At 43.9% G+C, this 22,421-nt stretch overlaps 1 protein-coding gene across 1 annotated transcript; it reads right to left on the bottom strand.

Annotated features, from left to right (window-relative positions):
- Positions 1-206: 206 nt before the first annotated feature.
- On the bottom strand, positions 207-19,713 carry TMEM231 (transmembrane protein 231). The gene is made up of 7 exons (XM_032853938.1): positions 19,539-19,713; positions 19,267-19,436; positions 6,013-6,141; positions 5,541-5,684; positions 3,258-3,339; positions 1,026-1,131; positions 207-660 (listed from the first exon to the last, which is right to left on the bottom strand). Exons 1-7 carry the CDS (start codon positions 19,675-19,677, stop codon positions 480-482), a joined length of 951 nt encoding a protein of 316 aa, XP_032709829.1. The 5' UTR covers positions 19,678-19,713; the 3' UTR covers positions 207-479.
- Positions 19,714-22,421: the final 2,708 nt, after the last annotated feature.

The following is a 22,421-nucleotide window of genomic DNA, read 5'->3' as shown; positions in this document are numbered from 1 at the left end:
GAAAGTGCTGCTGATTTATATCTCTCTCACAAGAGAGTCCTGAAAAGAGTAAGAAGTGGTTTACAATAGTGGGAAGAAATGTATAGCACACTTCTCGGTTCAAAAGAGGAAAAGTCTTTGCTTGACCAGAGATGGGACTCTTTCCAAGAGGTCTGAACTGATTGTAGTTTTCTCCTGAAATTCAAGCCTAAGGCAAAAAAAAAAAAACAAAAAACAAAAAAACAAGCAAATTATAGCCTTCGGGAACCCTTGGATGTTTCCACAAACTAGTCCCTGATGAGTGGTGCTTACGTGCCAGGTACTTAGAAGATATGGATTTGTGTAGAGAAAAATAAGAAAGGACTGTCCTTTGTCTTTAGGAAAAGCACACACACCGGCACGTGTCCACAGGCTCTTTGCAAAAACTTCTTAAGATGGCAGTTCTCAGAAGACCACAATGAGGTAGCCAGGATCCTGCTGAGTTCTCAGAAATGGTCTTCCTATGACAAGTGCTCCTTATACACTTCTCCTTGGGGCATCCCTGCGACAGGGATTGTGGTCACCACTTGATTTTGAAACACAAATCTTTTGATTCTTTCAAACACCCAGAGGAAGATAAGCAGGATACTGACATACTGGATCCAGGCAAACTTGATCAATTCCCAGAATCCTGGTAGATATGTATAGACAGTTAAGGAGTCACAGATGGTGTTTTCCCAATGGAAGTTAAACCAAAGGTTTAGTTTAGACGGGAAATGGCAAAAATGTTTCAAATACTCTTAAGATAAAAGGGAATATGATTAAAGATTATTAAGGCATAAATATGGATGATTTTGACTTGGAAGACTTGCCCAGAAAGAAATAGGAAGAGGAAATGAGTTTTATTTTGTTTTCCCCTGAATGAATAGCAGACAGAGTCATTTGAGTGGGGCCACGAACTGTAGCCAATCCCACGAAGGCCTCCTGCATCTGTTCCTTCTTGGGATGACGGAGGAACCCTCCTTTTTTGAAACTGAGCTACTGTGGCTCTTTAATAGAAAGGATATGAAATGACTTCCACCGGGTATTGGATGACAGCGTTAATCACGAATGGAGCTTCGGCAGCCCTTCCCACCAGCCAGATGGGGTGCGGGCCCGTGAGCACAGTGGTTACTGTAATGCAAGCCAGAGTTAATCCATGAATAAAGTAATGAGGGCTAGAAAAGTATTCTTTAACCTCTCAGGCAAATTCTGCACACCAGAACTTATTCCAAAGAAATGACCCCAAAGAAAACAGAACGGAATGTGCAAAGTTACTCACAAATTATTCATTAAAATACACGTCAAAATATTTATGTTTGATGCGCCTGGGTTGTTCAGTGGGTTAAAGCCTCTTCCTTTGGCTCAGGTCATGATCCCAGGGTCCTGGGATCGAGCCCCGAGTTGGGCTCTCTGCTCAGTGGGGAGCCTGCTTCCCCCTCTCTCTCTGCCTGCCTCTCTACCTACTTGTGATCTCTGTCTGTTAAGTAAACAAATAAAATCTTAAAGAAATAAAAAATAAAAAAATAAAATACTCGTCAAAATATTTATATTAAAGGGGCACCCAAGTGGCTCAGTCAGTTGTGTCTGACTCTTGATCTCAGCTCAGGTCTTGATCTCAGGGTTGTTAAGTTCGGGCTCTGCACATTGGGTTTTACTCTGGGCGTAGAGCCTATTTAAGAAAACGAAAAATTATGTTAAAAACGTGGAACCGTCAGGGTGCCTGGGTGGCTCAGTTGGTTAAGTATTAAGCATTGACCCTTATTATCGGCTTGGCTCATGATCTCAGGGTCACGGGACTGAGCAGAGTGTAGACTGCGTTCAGCAGGGACTCTGCTTCAGGATTCTATTCCTCTGCCTCTCCACTCACGCTCGCTCTCTCCTTCTCTAATAAACAGACAAATTTAAAAAAAAAAAAGAAAAAAATCTTGGAATGGTCTACACGTTCTATGGTTGTTGAATGACGAAGTAAAGGAATACTGTGCTACCACTAAAAATAATACCAATTAAAACCTCGTAGCAGGGTGGGAGATATTTATATTTCAAAGTACAGGGGCGCCTGGGTGGCTCAGTCAGTTAAGTATCTGCCTTCGGCTCAGGTCATGATCTCAGGGTCCTGGGATCGAGTTCCCTGTCCCGCTGGGCTCTCTGTTCACTAGGTGTCCTGCTTCTCCCTCTCCGTCTGCTGCTCCCCATGCTTGTGATCACTTTTCCCTCTCTCTCAAATAAATAAATAAATAAATAAATAAATAAAATAAAAAAGGACAAAAAAATTGGATCCTAAAATGTTTCTAAACTATGGTAAGAGCTGAATATAAAAAAATCTGCTATGGACAAGGACTGAAAGGACTACAGAAAGCAAAGCTGTAGATAAGTGCTTTTGTCTTAAAGTCCTTTTTAGCCTTGGAATAATGTCACCAGTTCGTTACTCAAAAATCAGGACTACTGGAACTGCAGTCCCCCTATTTGATAAATATGTGTGTATAGCATCCCTGATGTCTGGCTGCCAAGGAACCCTTAAGATGCCTTTAGAGAAAACCTCAGACCACCAACCCGCCAAATGTGCTGAGTCAAGTACACTGGGCTGGCCTGACAGCCTTTTCTCTGTAAGGAATGGACACGTTCTGCCTTCCAGCTAGAACCTTGGGCCCTCTGATCTACCTCCACTGCTCATGTCGGGTAAGTCACTCACATTCTTTAGTTCTATCTGAAAACCAAGGATAGCAGTTTGTCTTGTGTGGCGGACTCAGTTAGGCGTTTATATTAAAAAGGAAATCTATGAAGCCAGTGGTGGGATAAATGTGGCACTTAATAAATAAATATGGGGCATAAATCAGCAGTCACCTGCTGGACCATAAGACTAGTGGTAAGGTGCGGGGTATGGGATGGGTCTTTAGATCAGAAGGAAAAAGACAAATAGGGGAAGCCTGTTCCCCTCCCATCACTGAGTATTCACTGGTACTGACATTTTCATCATGAGAAGGGCTCCAATTCTTTTTTTTTTTTTTTTAAGATTTTATTTATTTGTCAGAGAGAGAGAGAGCACAAGCAGGGGGAGAGGCAGGCTCCCCATTGAGTAGGGAGCCCCATATGGGACTTGATCCCAGGAGCCTGGGATCATGACCTGAGCCCAAGGCAGATGCTTAACCGACTGAGCCACCTAAGGCGTCCCAAGGGCTCCAATTCTGTTTTTGTCCGATGTTCCCCCTAACCTGGAAGGTCCTTGAGAAGCGGCTGAACAAACTGTACCTATGACTCACCATTCCTTTCCTGATAAGCAGCAACAATGTGGGTAAGATCGTAGTCATAGGCAAAAGGGCTGGTCCCATTGATTACGGACACCTGGGAAATGGCAGGAGGATATGGGGTAAGCCCGCAGCCACTTCTCCACTCGTCTTTCTACCCTCCCTCCCCACCAGGCTCATCTCACAGACCTCCCTCTTGGGCTTGGTGACCTACTCTAGCATCAGAAGTCCTTTTTTCTGGATGGATGATAGGTGATCACCCCTGCCCCCTCTCCCCCAGCCCCCCTTGCAACAATTTAAATCGTCTACATTCAGTCTCCCTGACCCTTTTAAAAAGATTTATTTACTTTCCAGCAATAGAGAGCAAGAGAGAAAGAGGCAGCATGAGTGGGGAGCAGAGGGAGAGGAAGAGAGAAAGTCAAGTGGACAATTAGCTGAGTGCGGAGTCCACCAAAGGGCTCAATCTCATGACCTGAGCCAAAAGCAAAAGTTGGATGCTTGATCAACTATGCCCCAAGGTGCCCCCGAGTCTTCTGTTTTACAGGGATGGAAAAGGGGTCAATATCCATCTTTAACGGGTTTTAGTTACTTATAAAACACCCCCCCCCCCGCCCCGTTCCAAGGGGAGCAATAATTCTTTGAATTTTTTTTTTTAAGGAGTCCATATTTTCATCTCTTTTGTCTTTCTTGCTCTTCCTTGGACACTCCGTAATTTATCTCTCTCTCTCTTTTTTAAAGATTTTGAGAGAAGAAGACTCCCCAGTGAGCAGGGACCCCAATTTAGGGCTTGATCCCAGCACTCTGGGATCATGACCTGAGCCGAAGGCAGATGCTTAACTGGCTGAGCCACACAGGCACCCCTGTAATTTCTCTCTTTTAAATCTAGAGATGAAAATAGGATAAAGGGCAAATAATAAGCATATAATCCTTTGAAGAAGTAAACTATCTCCTGCCTTGTAATATTACATTCCTATTGATATAATCAATATCTAAATCTTCAAATAAAAAGTTTTTATCTTATAGTCCCCCTCCTTTTTATGTAAACCTATATTGAGGGGCATCTGGATGGCTCAGTCAGTTAAGCGTCTGCCTTTGGCTCAGGTGTTGATCTGGAGGTCCTAGGATCAAGGTCAGGCTCCCTGCTCAGTGTAAGTCCTCTTCTCCCTCTGCCTGCCACTCCCCCTGCTTGTGTTCTCACTCACTCACTCTCAAATAAATAAATAAAATCTTAAAAAAGAAAACGAAAACAACCTTTACATTGACTATAGATGGAGAGACCATAAATCCGTTTATCTGGAGCAGTCCTGGTTCATGCCTGTAGTAACTGATAAGATCACTCATTTTCAAAAGTAGCCTGGCCCAGCTTACACAGGCTCCCTTGTGATAAAAGAAAGATCAGTAATGAGTCACTGTATGCGTAAGATCCAGTCCTGGACAATTTATGGCTCTGTTACTTTCAAGTGGCAGGACTTTGGGAAAATTAATTAAGCGCTGTCTGCCTCAGTTTCCTGATGTGTAAAAACGAGAGTTCATTCTTTCAACAAATCTGAGTGCTTCCAATGTGCCAGGCCCTGTTTTAGGCTCCGGGGTGACAGTGGAGAAGATGTCTGTTCTTTTAGCACTGGGGGAGACAGGAGGCGAACAAACCAAAACCTGATCTTTACTATTTCCGGTGGAACTAAGGAAAATCAGTCAAGGTGAGGGGTGACGGGCAGGGAGGAGAACGGTCTTTAGAAAAAGGAGTCAGAGAAGGACTGAGCTCGGGCACATCTGGACAGGGACCTGAATGGAGTGGGAGAGCAAGCTACGTGGATATGTGGCAGGAGGAAAAACTGGGGGGCAGGAGCTGCTCCGTGGGACTGAGGAACAGCGAAGGGGCCGGTTTGGCTGGAAAGGAGCCCGGGGGACCATGACAGGATAAGCGGCTGGAGAGCTGGAAAAGGCCAGAGGCAGGATCCCCGGAGGCGGCTGCCGCTTAGCAAACAGCGGTTAGTTGTGACTTCCCCAGTGTTTTACACGAACTGGAAAAGGCCACTTGGCATAAGCCACGTGTGTGCGTGCGCATGCGCATCCACAAAGAAGAAATGCTTCAGTTCTTAAAGGCGTGTTTCTGGTCTCTTTTTAGATGCAAATACCAGTGTATCTGGCCTTGTATTTTGAAAGAACTCAAGGCGAGAACTCCACAGAAATCCTCTTCTGGGCCACCTACAGAGAAATGCTATTTCCAACTTTCACGCCTCCCTCTTTATGATAAGCAGTAACAGAGAGAAAAGCAACGACAGCGCTGAGCCTCCTTACGTTGTATCTCACGTCCAGGCCGCCGCAGCTTAGGGGCTGCTTCTGCTGCAGCCTCAGGTCCCCGTGCACATACAGCTGCGAGCCTGGAACAGCGAAGGAGGACTGCAGAAACGCCATGCTCTGCATCACGAACGTGGACATCCTCTGAAATCATTAGAGGGAGAGACAGTTTTGGGGAATCGGAAGGCTCTGGGCCCTGGGCATCCCTGTCTGGGGTGGCAGCGTCCCAGCCCCTCCAACACCTGCTTGGCCATGCGGGAAGCTATCGGCTCGGAACCCTGCGAGCTGTGAATAGCCCACGCGCACCAACACGGCCCCCATGAGAAACGTGCGATTTGCCCCAATTAAATCCCGCACAACACTTCGGAAGAGAGCCTTCGGCAGCAGGGGTTTTCCTAGAAATCAGACAGAGGGCTCAGTTCTATGAAGGCACAAAAGGGAGGGGATGGGCTTCCCTGAGGAATGGACTCACGTGCAATTGGTAGGAGAAAGTCAGGATGAGCTGCACACCGAGAACATGCTCCGTGGACTGCAGGGGAAGCTCCAGCTTAAAATGTAACATGTCCATTTTCCCATCCTGGTTCCTGTCTTCTTCTCGAGTCTAGGAAACCCAAAGACAGCCAGTGGCCCTGGTCCTTAATAAGTCCGGGAAGAATCCGGACGCCTGCCCTAACAGAGTGACCCACTGTTCTGCTACACATGGGAATTAGCTCCCTCACCGGAAGTAAACAGGAAGAATAAATAGGTATAAGGGGATCAAGAGCGGGGAAGGAGACCCGAGGTGCCGCCGGGGACTTCACACTTGTGCTTCTCAAATGTTCAAGCGCCACACTGAACAGGAACTTGAAGTGGCAAGAACAACATCTGGATGGCTTTTTTTTTTTTTTTTTTTAAGTTTTCTCCTTGGATCTTTTTTGTTTTGTTGCTGGTGTTTTCTTTTCTTCTTTAGAAACACATCTGAGTTTGTATGGAATATTTAAATAGCACGTTAGTACTGACTTCTACTTCTCCAGGAGTCCATTTCTTTTTTTTTTTTTTTTTTAATAGAAAAGAAACAGATTCTAATCATCATGCATTCATTCCCCAAACAGACTCAGGAGAAAAACACCAAACTCTATACTTTCTTCTGCCACAAGTGTCTTTGCTTCAGACTATCGATAGTGGAACTCCTTTTCATCACTGATGTCAGGACTTGAAAGCCTCGTGCATCTTTTAGTACCAATCGATACAGTGAAAAAGGAAGCTAAATCAAATCAGCAAGTCATTAAAACTACACAGACAGTTTATAAATTATGGATACAAAAGGAGGGAAAACTGAGATCTAAGGAGGGAAAAAGACAAAGGACAGCCCATAGAAAACACCAGAATCCAGTCTCACCACCCATAGTATGACCTCATACTGATCCTTTTAGTCAACAAGAAAGATGGCACTGAAATGTGATCACTGGGGACATGATTCTTTGGGACAGCCCTGGATCTTGTTACTACAACTTATCCTTTCCCGCTGTAGGTTCCCAGAAGGATTCTGCTATGGCATATCAACATTCCCAACGGCATGCTCCGTGATTCGTTTTGCTTTCCACTGTTATTATGATGCAAGGAAGAGAGTCTTTGTTCTTTTTCAGGCTCCTAAGGTTGATTGAGATGGAGCTCAGTTTTCAGGACATTTCAATCATGTCCTTCCTCCAGACAATAATGTCCTTATCCTAGGCCTTGTTATAGAGAAACGTACCCTCTTTCTTCTGTTGGGTTCTGTTTTCTCTGTCCTGTTCCATCAGCTTCACAGGTGCAGGGGAGGGATATTGTTACCGCGGTTGACGGTCAAGTTACTGAGGAAATTATGTATTAGCAATTATGAGTAGGACAGAAAAGAGGCTGCCTTGTCTTCCTGTGAATTTTCTTCAGTTGGAAACACTTGCAAGACAAAGTCAGATTCGCTCTCTGTAGTGGACCCATACCTTCTGGATTTTTAGGGCTGGACAGGAAGACAAAGATCAAATGTCTCAACTTGCAAGACAGCATAGTGGGCGGCAGTGGGGGAGGGGGATTGCCAGAAGAATCCAGACCCCAACACAGTGTGGGAGGGAGAGAAACACATTTGTTCATTTGATCTTTACAATAAATCCTGATGTAAGCAAAGCAAAGATTATACCCACTGTATAGATGAGAAAATCGAGGTTCAGGGAGATTGAGGGATTTTTTGGGTGTGGCTAGTAATGGTAAAGATTTGAAACCATGTCTGTGACTCCAAATTGGGTCCTCTTTCCAGAACTAAAATGTCCAGACTTAAAACAAAAACGTTCAAGGATAAATAAATAAAATCTTAAAACAAACAAACAAACAAACAAACACACACTCAAGGAGAAAATTGTGGGTAAGATAAATCTTTTTGCAAAAAGCCAGCATCAAATTTTGAAAGCAAGTCAGTGTGGCGTTTGTGCAACATTTTCACTCCATGTTCACATGGGATAAGATCTGCCACAGCACCATAATTAGTGTCTGCTTAAGTTCACTCATTACTCTGTCAAGTATTTTTTAGGGGCCTACTGTGTGCCAGGCACTGCCAGGGGCTGGAAATACAGTGGCAAACGAAGTACATAAACTCCGTACCCTAACAGGGCTTACATTCCCAGCCAGGGAGGCAGAAAATAAATCCATAAACAAATAAATGTGATAAATGCCACAAAGGGAAATGAGGCAGGCTTCAATTAAAGGAAAGGGAGCATCTCACAGCCATTTTTTACAGGAAATACTCAGGAAGATCTGACTGTGGGTAGCCGGAAGGAAGTGAGGTGAAGAGGTATAGAAACATCTAGGGGCAGGGTGATCCCCGCTGACAAAGTCCAACTGCTCTGCGAAATGGGTCAGCGCTTACCAGAGTGGTGAGGGCAGTGAGGAGGAGGGAGGTGGAAGCCAGGGCCCAGGTAGTCCTGGGGGGAGGGGACGATGCTAATGCTGCATCCCCACGAATGCCCATCACCAGGTCCCGCTCTCATCCCCACAGGGCTGGCGAGGTGGGCCACATTCCTATGCCAGCAATTGGACCAAGGATGAAATCCACCTTTTCGTTCCATTTAGTTCAAATCAGGCTTAATGCATGTGGAAGTTACAAAGGGAGGCACTTCGAGAGCTAATACTTTTTTTTTTTTTTTAAAGATTTTATTATTTATTTATTTGACAGAGATCACAAGTAGGCAGAGAGGCAGACAGAGAGGAGGAAGCAGGCTCCCTGCGGAGCAAAGAGCCTGATGTGGGGCTTGATCCCAGGACCCTGGGATCATGACCTGAGCCGAAGGCAGAGGCTTTAACCCACTGAGCTACCCAGGCACCCCGAGAGCTAATACTTCTTTAACACAACTTCAAGTTTAGTATCTAAAACCCAGTGGGTATGTTTGGCGAAGGGAATTCATCAATTATATCAGCACCTAATTTTTATAAGGCCTTTGTGCCATGGGAGCTCTGTGTCTAAAGCTGGAGAAGGAAGGGAAGAGGCTGGTGTTACCTCAAGGAGCTGGGCCAGACTTCAGAAGCCTGGACAAAGAACCCAACAGAGGGAACAGTAAGGTTGCTCCTTCCTGTTTGCATCCTCCCCACCCCACCAATGGTTCTTCACTCTGGTTAGAGTCTTTCTCCCACTGCCAGAAGGCTCATCATGCCTCCTACAGGAAGAACCTCACAGAGAGCCAGTGAGCAAAGGAGAATGTGGTTTTCAGCAACAGCATGACCATCACAAAGCGGCACACAGGAGGGTGGCTTGGGACAGGCATAAGACTCACTAACCCGCACACCAACTTAATAGTCACTGTAAATCTGGGGTGCCTGTGTGGCTCACCTGGTTAGCGTCTGCCTTCAGGTTAGGTCCTGATCCCAGGGTCTGGGACCGAGCCCCACACTGGGCTCTCTGCTCAGCAGAGAGTCTGCTTCTCCCTTGCCCTCTGGCTCCTGGCTCCTGCTCTAGCTCTCACTTTCTCTATCTCAAAATAAGTAAATAAAAATCAACAGTTAAAAAAAAAAAGAAAAAGAGTTCCATGCTATACTGAGCCAGCCAGGTGCCCCAAGGTTAACGTCTTAGTTTATACCAGTGTCTGTTTTACCATATACTTGTCATCAATGGGTGTTTCATTTTTTTCCTTTTAATGTTGAAAATACTCTTTGGCACCAGTCTTTGGGTCTCCAACAAAGTAGGGACCAACACTTCAGGGCTCCTAGACTCATCAAATCCTTGCTGCCTGTGTTTCAATGAATCTAAGATACCATCAATTATAAAATGCACCATTACTTTAGATACCAGCAAAAAAGCAAAACTACTTCTAGTTAAACTATGACACAACGCTTTCTAATTACTGAGAACATTTCTTTTACACTTATTAAAAGCTTTTAGACTCTAGGAATATTTATATCAGATATCATATTTATGCACATAAAAATATAAGGAAAATAAATGGCCCTAGGGACTCCTAAAACTTCTTTACATTCTGATTCTTTTGCATCATTTTGTGACTCAATGATAACCATCCTTTTCTATGTAATTTTGTCCTTTGTGCCATCAAGCATATTGGAGATACAACAGTAAAAAAAAAAAATCCATAAATGGAACTAAATCCATTGGTCTGGGCTCTTAAGCAGGCTTTAGGGGCACGTGGTGGCTCTGTCAGTTAAGCATCCAACTCTTGATTTTGGCTCAGGTCATGATCTCAGGGTTGTGGGATCAAGCCCCACACTGGGCTCCATGCTCTGTGTGGCGTCTGCTTGAGATTTTCTCTCCCCCTCTGCCCCTCGTCTCTCGCTCCCACTCTATAAATCAATCAATCAATCTTTTAAAAAGGTATGTAGATCTGGCCTATGTTTAAGCGCCTCTTAAACCTTCCCTGACCTGCTCAACATTTGGATCTCAGGGTTAAAATAATGTTTTATTATTGTTTCTAGGGTTTTCTTTCAAGATGCTGATGTCACTTCTCCAAGTTTTGATGCTGACACATCTGATGTTTGCATGTGTGTAGGCAACAAGGACTAAGTCAAGCCTGTCTCCTGGCAGCAGGAACATTGTTTAAGATTCTATTTACTTAAGTGAGAGAGAGGGAGCACCAGTGCATGAGCAGGGTTTGGGGGAGAGGCAAAGGGAGAGGGAGAAGCAGATTCGCTGCTAAGCAGGGAACCCCAATGTGGGACTCGATCCCAGGGTCCTGAGATCATGACGTGAGCCCAAGGCAGATGCTTAACCATCTGAGCCACCTGGCTGTCCCACAGCGACAATTTTAAGATACCACAGAGAGGACACATTCTGATCTCAGAGATGTGAAAGCTGTATCTCAGATACGACAATGCTCTCCACTCACCTCCCTGCACTGCCCATAGCCTTCAGCCCCCACAGTCTCTGGGCCCACACATGCCTTAAAGAGCTCAGTCAGGCTTGAAAGGAGAGGTCACCCTGTGGTTTTTCCTTCTGTCCTTAACCACAATAGCAACAACAAGAAACTTGGATTTACAAAGCGTTCAAAGCACAGGGACTTTAGAGATGCTGTCCAAGGTGAGCTGACCGAAGCAGAAACAAGGCCATTTCTGGCTTCTGAGGCATTTTCCCAAGTTAGTAACCACAGAACCATCCCCCAGCATTTGGTCAAACCTTGACCTAAAACCACTGCTTCTCTGGTCTTCTGCACAGTTTCTCAGACAGGCTGTGGCTAATCTAGCTTTACCTTGGGAGTTGGAGGGGAAAAATAAGTACTTTGTTGCAATAAGGGTTAAGAATATATGCTATAGATGGGCACTGGGGTGGCTCAGTAGGTTAAGCGACTGTCTTCAGCTAGGGTTGTGATCCCGAATTCCAGGATTGAGCACAGCATCGGGCTCTCAGCTCGGCGGGGAGTCTGCTTCTCCCTCTGACCTTCTCCCCTCTCATGCTCTCTCTCTCTCTCAAATAAATGAATAAATAAAATCTTAAAATAAAAGAATACATGATATAGAATGACAGACCCTTGTGTTCCAGTCTTGACTGTTTGGTTAAGAGCTAAGCAAAAGAGGTCACTTCTCTGAGTCTTGGTTTCTTTACCTGTAAAACAGGGATATAGCCTCTATATCACACGGTTACTATGAGGATTAAAGAGGCAGAGATGCCTGGGTGGCTCAGCTGGTTAATCAACTGCCTTTCATTCAGATCCTGATCCCAGGGTCCTGGGATGGAGACCCACATCGGGCTCTCTGCTCAGTGGGGGGCCTGCTTCCCTTCTCTCTCTGCCCGCCTCTCTGCCTGCTTGTGATTTCTGTCTGTCAAATAAATAAAATCTTAAAAAAAAAAGAGGTAATGTATGTAAAAAAAAATTAAGAGTTAACACTTAGTGATTATCACGGGCCAAGACCTATGTCAAGGACTTTATAAACATATTATCTAATGATGAAATGCTAAGTGTATGCGTGAAACATAGTAAATCAACAGTAATTTTTATTACTATGGCTCATAAGTATATCACCAGGGGATCGCCCACCTGCTTTAAAACAAAACTGAGACATAATTCATGTACCATAAAATTACCTAAAATACAGAGTTTGGTAGATTTTAGGATATTCATGAAGTTGTGAAACTATGACCCCTACCTAATTCCAATTTCAAAATGTTTTCAAACATCCAAGAAAGAAACCCTCTTCCTATTAGTAGTCATTACCTGTCTCTCCTGACCGTCAATTCCCCAAGCCCCTGGAACCCCTAGTTTCTGTCTCTGCAGATTTGACTCTTTTTTTTTTTTTTAAAGATTTTATTTATCTATTTGACAGACAGAGATCACAAGTCGGCAGAGGGGCAGGCAGAAAGGAAGGGAGGCAGGCTCCCTGCCCAGCAGAGAGCCCGATGCGGGACTCAATCCCAGGACCCCAAGGTCATGACCTGAGCCAAAGGCAGAGGCCTTAACTCACAGAGCCACCCAGGCGCCCCAGATTTGACTCTTCTGAACATTCCATATAAATGCCATCAGATGCTGTGCTATCTCATGGCTGAATCCTCTCTTGCCTGTTCTGAAGGCTCATCCATACTATAGCATGTTTCACGACTCCATTCCTTTTGGTGGCTGAGTAACATTCCATTATATGGCTAGAACCCATTTCATTTATGCATTCATTTGTTGATGAACATTTGGGTTGTTCCTACTTTTTTGCCATTAGGAATAAATCTTCTGTGAATATTTGTACCTGAGTTTTTGTGCAGACATAACTCTTCAGTTCTCTTGGGTACGCATATACCTAGTAATTCTACGTTTTACTTTTTGAGGAACTGCAAACTATTTTCCAAAGTTGCCATGTCATTTTATATATTTACCTGCTTTTGAATTTTGGGGTTTTTTGCTTTGTTTTTGCCTTTCTTGGGCACTTCCTAAATTTTCTTTGAAAAATTATTGTCATTATGGGGCATCTGGATGGCACAGCGGGTTGAGCGTTCCACTCTTGGTTTCGGGTCAGGTCATGATCTCAGGGTCTCGAGATCAAGCCCTGCATGAGGCTCTGCTTGAGATTCTCCCTCTCCCTCTGCCCTTTCCCCTGCTCACCTGCTTTCTCTCTCTAAAATAAATAAATCTTTAAAAATTGTCATTATAATGTAAAAATGTTGAATGTGTATCACATTTTCATCATACAAAATTTAAAAGGTACAGAAGGATATATAGTAAAAAAAAAAGCTTCTCTTCCACCCTAACCTCAGCCACTTAGTTCTTTCCCCAGAGCAATCAGTGCTGTCTTTTGAATCCTTCCAGAGAGAGTAAGAGCATTCATGTATGTATATGCATGCGCACCCATACACATATCCTTTGTTACGTTTTCTATTATTTTTATGTGAATGGAAGCATATTATATACAATTTTTGTCTTTTCTACTTATCAATTTCTTTTGGAGGTAATTCCACATCAATATACAGAGATCCACTTCATTAAAAAAGAAAGAGCTATGCAACAGTCCACTGCGTAAATGTACCACAATTTCTCTGATGAGTCTTTTTTTTTTTTTTTTTTAAGGTTTTATTTATTTGACAGACAGAGATCACAAGGAGGCAGAGAGGCAGGCACAGAGAGAGGAAGGGAAGCAGCCTCCCTGACACACAGAGAACCTGACGTGGGGCTCGATCCCAGGACTCTGGGATCATGACCTGAGCCGAAGGCAGAGGCTTTAACCCACTGAGCCACCCAGGTGCCCCTCTGATGAGTCTTCTATTACTACATTGGTTGTTTACCTTATTACAATGCTGTACCATGTGACTTTTTATGTCAGTCATCTCACTTGTTTGCACAACCCCCAAAGTACCTTACTAGAAGTGGAAGCAGGCACATGCATCTCTAATTCTGATAAATATGGACAAATATTGGGGCACCTAAGGGGCTCAGCAGGGAGTCTGCCTCTCCCTCTGCCTGTTGCTCCCCCTGCTGTGGTCTCTCTCCCTCTTTCAAATAAATAAATAAAATCTTAAAAAAATATATGGACAAACATTCCTTCAAAGATGTGCATCAATCTACAGCCCCACCAGTGATACACACAAATGCTCACAAGTTTCCCGACATCTTGGTCACAGTGTGGTCAAACTTTAATTTTTGCCTATTTGATAGATTAAAAAACAGCATCTCCATATATTCTTTGCCTTTCTCTAATCATAACTGTGACTTCCTAAGAGTCACATGTGCTTCTTTTTCTTTGAACTTTTTACATTCTTTGCCCATTTTTCTGTTAGATGGTTAGTCTTTTATTTATAAATCTACAGGCACTTTATGTTAGGAAAATGAGCTTTTTACAAGTGATACAAATGATAAACCTTTTTTTCTAGTTCTATTTGTGCTTTGATTATGCTTATGGTTTTACCATGCCAATAATTTTTTTAAAGATTTTATTTATTTATTTGAATGAGAGAGATAGAGAGAGGGACAGAGCAAGAAGCAGACTCCCCTCTGAGCAGGGAGCCTGATGCAGGGCTGGATCCCACCATCCTCAGATCATGACTTGGGCCAAAATCAGATGCTTAACTGACTGAGCCACCCAAGTGCCCCATTCCATATTTTAAATTGAATCTTGACCTATCTGGACATTAATTCTGGTATACAATATGAGCACTGGCTCCATCTTAAGTTTTTCCAGATGGCTTCCCAGTCTCCCCTACATCATTTTATTATATAAGTCATCTTTCACCACTGATTTAAAATGCCACCTTCATCATCTTTGAGTCCTTTTCTATACTTTTTATACAAGTCCCCCAAGTCACACTGCTTTATATATTATGGCTTTAAGGTATAATTTGATATCTTAGAGAGCTAGTCTCCTCTTACCTCCTCTTTTTTCCTAGAATTTTTCTTTCTTTTTCCATATGGCGGTCTGTCCCTGCATACTGTCATGTTTTCACTGAGAATGCATTACAATTATAGATCAACCAAGGGAGAAGAGGCATCTTTATGATGTTGAATTTTCCGGTCTAAAAATATGACAGATTGGGTGCCTGGGTGGCTCAGTGGGTTAAGCCTCTGCCTTTGGCTCAGGTCATGATCTCAGGGTCCTGGGATCGAGTCCCGCATCGGGCTCTCTGCTCGGCAGGGAGCCTGCTTCCCTCTCTCTCTCTGCCTGCCTCTCTGTCTACTTGTGATCTCTGTCTGTCAAATAAATAAATAAAATCTTTAAAAAAAAAAATGACAGATATTACCATTTTTTTAATCTCCTTTGTGTCAGTCATCAGTCTATTTAAAGTTTTACTCACATAGTTCTTGCACATTTCTTATATTTATTTATTTAAAATTTATTTATTTATTTATTTATTTACTTACTTACTTACTTACTTAAAGTAGGCTCCTTACCCAGCATGGAGCCCAATGCTGGGCTTGAACTCACAACCCTGAGATCAAGACCTGAGCTGAGATCAAGAGGTGGATGCTTAACTGACTGAGCCCCCGAGGAACGCACATTTAAAAAAAAAAAAATTTTTTTTAAAGTATACATTTCATGTTAAGCCTATTCCTAACGAGTTTATATTTTGGGGCTGCTGTTGAGATCTGTACTTCTACTATATCTTCTAGCTCATTTACTTGTATCTCATGATTTCAAACTATTCTCAAACCCAAGAGCTCAGCTAGGAAGAAAGCAAATCATTTACTAAAAAATACTTATAGACAGGGTACCTGGGTGGCTCAGTTGTTACGTGTCTGCCTTCAGTTCAGGTCATGATCCCAGGGTCCTGTGACCCAGCCCTGCATCAGGCTCCCTGCTCAGAGGGAAACCTGCGTCTCCCTCTCCCAACCCCCCGCCTGTGTTCCCTCTCTTGCTGTGCCGCTGTCAAATAATAAATAAAATCTTAAAAAAAAAAAAAAAATACTTGTAGGGCACCTGGGTGGCTCAGTGGGTTAAGCTTCTGCCTTAGGCTCAGGTCATGATCTCAGGTTCCTGGGATCAAGCCCCACATCAGGCTCTCTGCTCAGCAGGGAGCCTTTTCTCCCTCTCTCTCTGCCTGCCTCTCTGCCTGCTTGTGATCTGTTTGTCAAATAAATAAATAAAAATCTTAAAAAAAAAAAAAAACTTACATAGACAGTGCCCTAGAATGGAGGGGGAAAAAGACTAGGAAAAAGGAACTTTGGTTCTGCATTTTAGAGTGTAAAATTACCCAGTATTATAAAGGATTAATAATTCTGGGCACCATAAGAATAGAGGCAGTCTTGCTTTCATGGATCAAAAATTCTCTCTCTCTCTCTCTCTCTCTCTCTCTCACACACACACACACACACACACACACACACACACGAAACAGGGGGAACAAAGGCGGTGCTTTCAAGGTCACCGAGGTAACAGCCTATCTAACCAGCCATCCAACTGGAGAGTCTATCTGCTGTGCTGGACGAACACATGAAAAGAAAAAAATGAATGAAACCTAATGCTTCGTGATTAACTTTTCACAATTATTTCTTACACTTAAGTAACCAGAGAGTATGATGGAGAGGAATACACAAATGTAAGGAAAACAAAAAAACTTCTACGAAAAACTGGTAATGTTAACCTAAAGTAAGACTAACAAGGGGTTCCCGGAGGGCCCAGGAGTTGGTTGAGTGTCGGACTCTTGATTTCCACTCAGGTCATTATCTCAGAGTTATGGGAACAGCACTAACTCTTCCAGCACAGAGCCTGCTTATTTTTTTTTTTTAAAGATTTTATTTATTTATTTGAGAGAGAGACAGTGAGAGAAAGCATGAGCAAGGAGAAGATCAGAGAGAGAAGCAGACTCCCCGTGGAGCTGGGAGCCCGATGCGGGACTCGATCCCGGGACTCCAGGATCATGACCTGAGCAGAAGGCAGTCGTCCAACCAACTGAGCCACCCAGGCGTCCCACAGAGCCTGCTTATGAGTCCCTCTACTCTGCACACCGCACTCCCCTATTCCTACTCTTTCTCTCTAAAAAAAAAAAAAAAAAAAAAAAAAGTAAAACTAAATAGTTAATATTTCTGTTTGTTTGGAATAAAAAGAAACATTTTGCTTTCACTTTTAGAAAGGAAACACATGCATGTAGAGCACCAGAAATACAGTGGATTTACCGGGAAAAGTAAGCATCCCTTGACAAGGCCTCTCATCCACAGTCACCCTTCCCCGCATTCATTATCATCTCAGAAAAGCATAAAAATGGGCTGGGGCACCTAGGTGGCTCAGTTGGTTAAGCGTCTGCCTTCAGCTCTGGTCATGATCCCAGGGTCCTGGGACAGAGCCCCTTATGGGGTTCCCCACTCAGTTGGAAGCCTGCTGCTCCCTCTGCTTATCTCTCCCCCTGCTTGTGTTCTGTCAAATAAATAAAATCTTAAAAAAAAAAAAGAATAAATTGGGCAACATGTCATATTAGTGAGGAGTTATTGACAGAAATGTGTCCGTCCTCCAATTCTACTTCTTAAAATCCATTTGAAAGACCCGATCATTTAAGAATCAAAAGCAGCAGACTTCCAGCCCCATGGCAAATATTTTTATCTCATTTGCCTGATTATTCAGAAATCTATCTCCATGTCTTTATTTTTTTTTTTTTAAGATTTTATTTATTTAGTTGGGAGAGAGTGAAAGCTAGAGAGAAAGAGAACACACAGAGGGAGAGGGGAAGGGACGGGGAGAGGAGAGGAGAGGGAGAAGCAGACTCCCCACTGAGCTGGGAGCCCTGTGCAGGGTTGGATCCCAGGACCCTGGGATCATGACCTGAGCTGAAGGCAGAAGCTTAACACACTAAGTCACCCAGGCACTCCCTCCATGTCTTTAAATAACCTGTGCACTTGCAATTCTGGATTTCTCAGGTTCAGGCATCCTCTATTGACTTCCCATGTGAAAAGATGAAGTTTTCATTTTCTTCCCTCCACCACCCCCCACTGAGTTAAACTCTCATTTTGCTTAGTCAACCAATATTCAGTGTTCGTTTACTTATGACTATGTGAATCCTATTCCTTTCTCCCTTTTCCTTACTTTTTATTTCTCTGAATTTAACAATTATTTGCTTGCTTAGTTTTCTATTTACGGGTACAATTTCAAAAAACAGCTTGCATTCCAATTTCTCACCACTGGCTGTTTAAAGGTGTAAGATTGATTAAAAATCTTGTTCACTGCAGTATCCTAAATAGTGAAAAAGTAGAAGTCCATCAAATATCCACCAACGGAGAACTGGTTAAATCCAATAGGTTTTCCCTATCATAAAAATTTTATGCAGATCTTAAAAAGAATAAGTTTGACTAACAAATGTACATGTTCCAAAGTCAGCCTTTAATTTTACATCATGATGTATACCTATAACTCTTTAATATTTTACAATGGGAATGCATTTTTATAATCAGAAAAAATATGAATTATATTTTGTTTGTAGTTATTCATATGATCAATCAGATGTAAAGAGTTTTTTTGTTTTTTGTTTTGTTTTGTTTTGTTTTGTTTTCATTTTATTTGGCTGCTGGAAGAAAGTCTGAATTTTTTTTTTTTTTCAGCTACACAAGTTGCCTTGTAGGCCAATCATCTCTGAGATGTATAAAGAGATTCAACTTTGGAAGAAGAAAAAATATAATTTTCCTATTTCTAAGGGAAAATGTTTTCAGAAAATGAGCAGAAAGGGAATGATTGTCAAGTTAGCACTCACTCATCCTGAACCAAATACTAAATTAAAGACAGGAAAATGCTTCCTTTTCATCCTGGACAACTGCAAGCTGGGGCCGCATCTAGTCCTACAAGCCAGGGAGGCGGGACGGGGACCCCCAGCACATTCTGGGTAGGTCGCTTAACCAATCAGCCCGGCTTCCACGTGTCAGGTCTGCATAAAAATGCGTGCCCTTACCTTACTCGTGGTCCCCTCCCCGCTGCGAGGCACAACTGCGGCCACACGTTAGGTTAATTCCTAAGCACAGCGCTCAGCCTTCGTGACTCAAAGAAACTTTCGCGACCAGCCACCCATCAGGCCAGGCCCACGGAAATGGCGGGGGGCCAGAGACAGGCTCTCCCCCAGCTTCCGTAGGACACATGCTCACGGCAGTGGCTAACATTCTTAGCGCTGTGGACTGCTTGGAGAAGTCGAATGAAACAAGAGAGTCACTTCCCGGGAAATTAAACGTATGCTCAGGCCAACGCGCCTGTGTACACAACCTCCGTGGGTTCACAACCCCTTAAGACCCAACCTGGGCTTCCCTTGGCCGGGGCCGTTCATCTTCTCCCCGCCATCCCCGGCCACCCCCGCCCAGTCCCGGTGGGCCTCCAGGCCCGGACAGGAACCACGCACCGAAACCAGCGGGACGCGCAGGTGATCCCCCTGCAGCCGGTTGAAGGCGGGGAACGTGCTCCAGGCCAGGAACCCGCCGCGCTCCGGTCCCAGTAAGGCCACGAGCAGCACCTGGTGCTGGAAGCGCACGGTCGGCTGCTCCTCGTAACTGCTCCGCTTCAGCCAAAACCCTGAGGTAGAGAGGGCGGTGGGGAGGAGGTCATGGAGGCGGGCGCGGGCGCAGCAGGCCTTGGGGAGCTACCTGAGCGCGCCACGGCCGCGAGCAGGCTCACCGTGGCTCCGGAAGGCCACCAGCAGTGGCGGGATGTACGTGAGCGCGGCGGCCAGCAGCAGGAACAGAGCGGCCTTGGAGCAGAGCCCCGCGCGGTAACCGCGCTCCACCGGGTGAGAGAAGAGCTCGTAAAGCGCCATGAACGCCGCGCGGATTCCGGCCGCTTGCCTGGGACCCCTACGCGGTCGGACAGGAAGGACCAAGTTTGGCTTCTCTTGGTTGCCATAGCCTTGGTCTCCACGGCAACCACGGAGCCGGGAAAAACAACCAATAGGAAGGGCGCAGGGCCTTGGCAGGGGTGGGGCCAAGTGGGGGCGGTGCTCTGCTGGTGGGAGTTAGTTTCCAAAGGCTGAATGGGGTTAGGAAGTGTACGGGCCCAGAATCGTGGCCATTTCCTGGGTTAACATTTGTGTAAAATAAGATTTCCATAAAAATTGACTTAAAGTGCTTACCTGTTTATGTGTCATCTGTTAATCCGCAATGTGGTTCGTACTTAAATCCAACCCGTCACAGCACACTCTCCATTGCAGGAAAACCCAAAACATGCGTGGCTGTGCTCCTGGACCTGGCCTGGGCTAAGACCAAACCCTGGTCCCTTTGCCCCCAACTTTCCTGTCGCTTCCACTACCCGCCATAGCAGGACAGACACAGAAACAGGGCACAAATCCCCAGCTCTTCGAGGATAATTACTACATGGCTCTCTCTGCTGAATTTCATCACTTTATACTGGGTACAAACTTGGCGGCCGGTTTTAGAAGCTGTGGCCCCCCTCAAAGATGACAGTGGCTTATCACCTAATTGAAAACTTCCACTTCCACCTCCAACCAGTATTTTGAACATGGCAGAAGGATTTTTTTTTTCTTTATCATTGTCAACAGCCAAGTTCTTTATCAGAAGGTCCTGAAGGATCACGTTGCAGTGCCAAACGATAGTGTGAGGTTTGTGGTCTGAGCGCAGTCCAGGAGGTAATGCCTCTATTTTGAAGGCAACCTAGAAATGGCTTTTAGATGAAGAATACACCTGAGATCCTAACAACACAGATGCTTGAAGGGTCAAGACCTGATCATTTAGAAAAATTATCCAGGGTCCTCACCACAGTTCAAGATGACAAATAGTATCAGCCAGAAGATTTTGTCATTTTGGGTCCAGTACTACTCATTCTTGCTTTAAAGCTTTTCTGGGGTGGGAACACAGCTCCTAAATACAGTAATTGTTAGGCTTAAATCTATAAATCTATATTATTATTCTGACATTATACTGCATCTGTGATTTAAGTGAATGACTTTCATTTATTGAAAAACTGTTAAGGGGCGCCTGTGTGGCTCAGTGGGTTAAAGCCTCTGCCTTCGGCCCACATCATGATCCCAGGGTCCTGGGATTGAGCCCGGCATCCGGCTCTCTGCTCAGTGGGGAGCCTGCTTCCTCCTCTCTCTGCCTGCCTCTCTGTCTACTTGTGATCTCTGTCTGTCAAATAAATAAATAAATAAATCTTAAAAAAAAAAAAAAAGAAAAACTGTTAAAACCTTATGATTTCACTCATATGTGGAACTTAAGGAAACAAATGAACAAAGGGAAAAAAGAGACAAACCAGAAAAAGACTATATATTACTATATAGAACATATATAGAACAAACAGATGGTTACCAGAGGGTGGGTGATTGGGGAGATGGGTGAAATAGGTGAAGGGGATTAAGAGTGGACTTTTTTTTTTTTTAAAGATTTTATTTATTTATTTGACAGACAGAGATTACAAGTAGGCAGAGAGGCAATCAGAGGAGGAATCAGGCTCCCTGCTGAGCAGAGAGCCCAATGTGGGTGTCCATCCGAGGACCCTGGGATCATGACCTGAGCTGAAGGCAGAGGCTTTAACCCACTGAGCCACCCAGGTGCCCCAAGAACGGATTTTTCTTGATGAGCACTAATATATGGAATTGTTGAATCACTATATTGTACACCTGAAACTAATTAATGCTATGTTAACTACACTGTAATAAAAATAAATAAATAACCATTAAAATAAGATTCTGGAATAGATGGTTCTAGTGTCACCTCCTGAGGGTAGCTCTACACTGAAGAAGGAGGTATTTGCCTTCAGAGTTCCTTCTTTCGGCACAAGGAAACAAATACTGTGGCTAGTGTCAGCTTAGTCACTGCTGAGACACAGGGTGGTGATTGCTAAGAATTTAGGTGTGTGAAGTGCCTCCCCTGAGATGCCATGAGCTTTGCAAGAGTATTTAATAATAATGGATACTAAGATTTACTCTTTGCTTCCGTGGTTTGAAGAAGCTAGTCTTTGTGGGTTTGATTCTTTAAGATGGAATATTAATTTTTAAAAATGCTAAAGATCTGTGTATATTGTGTCATTTTCATATATTCATAAATGAGAACTGACTTCTCAGTTTCCATTTCCATAATTTTCTCATGTTTCATACAACTTACTTTTTAAAAAGATCTATTTATTTTAGGGAGAAAGAAAGAGAGCCTGTGAGCATGGGGAGAGGCAGAGAGAGAAAGAGAGGGAGACAAGCAGACTCCCTGCTGAGCATGGAACCTGATCCCAGGATGCTGAGACCATGACTTGAGCTGAAACGGAATCAGGCAATTAATGGACTGAGCCACCCAGGCACCTCTTCATACAATTTTCTTTTAAGGGCAAAGAGAGTTGTTCTCTTAAAACTACACATTTTGATCATGTTCTACTCCTCTCTAGAAGCTCCCTTTCAGGGTTATCTTCAGATTAGAATGTCTGAAAGTATGCATCAAGGCTTTCCAGCATTAATCTAGATTACTTACCATTCCCTCTCCCAAACCTACCCTTTGTTTCTGTCTATTAAGGGAAGTTTATCCTTTGGAAATTGTACCCTTCTCTCTGAAGCATAAGATT

This window comes from Lontra canadensis, unplaced genomic scaffold, assembly GCF_010015895.1.
Source record: "Lontra canadensis isolate GAN:19392208 unplaced genomic scaffold, GSC_riverotter_1.0 scaffold8, whole genome shotgun sequence".
NCBI lineage: Eukaryota > Metazoa > Chordata > Mammalia > Carnivora > Mustelidae > Lontra > Lontra canadensis.
Note: the sequence above shows the minus strand (reverse complement) of the source record. Positions and strands in the feature narration are given on the sequence as shown.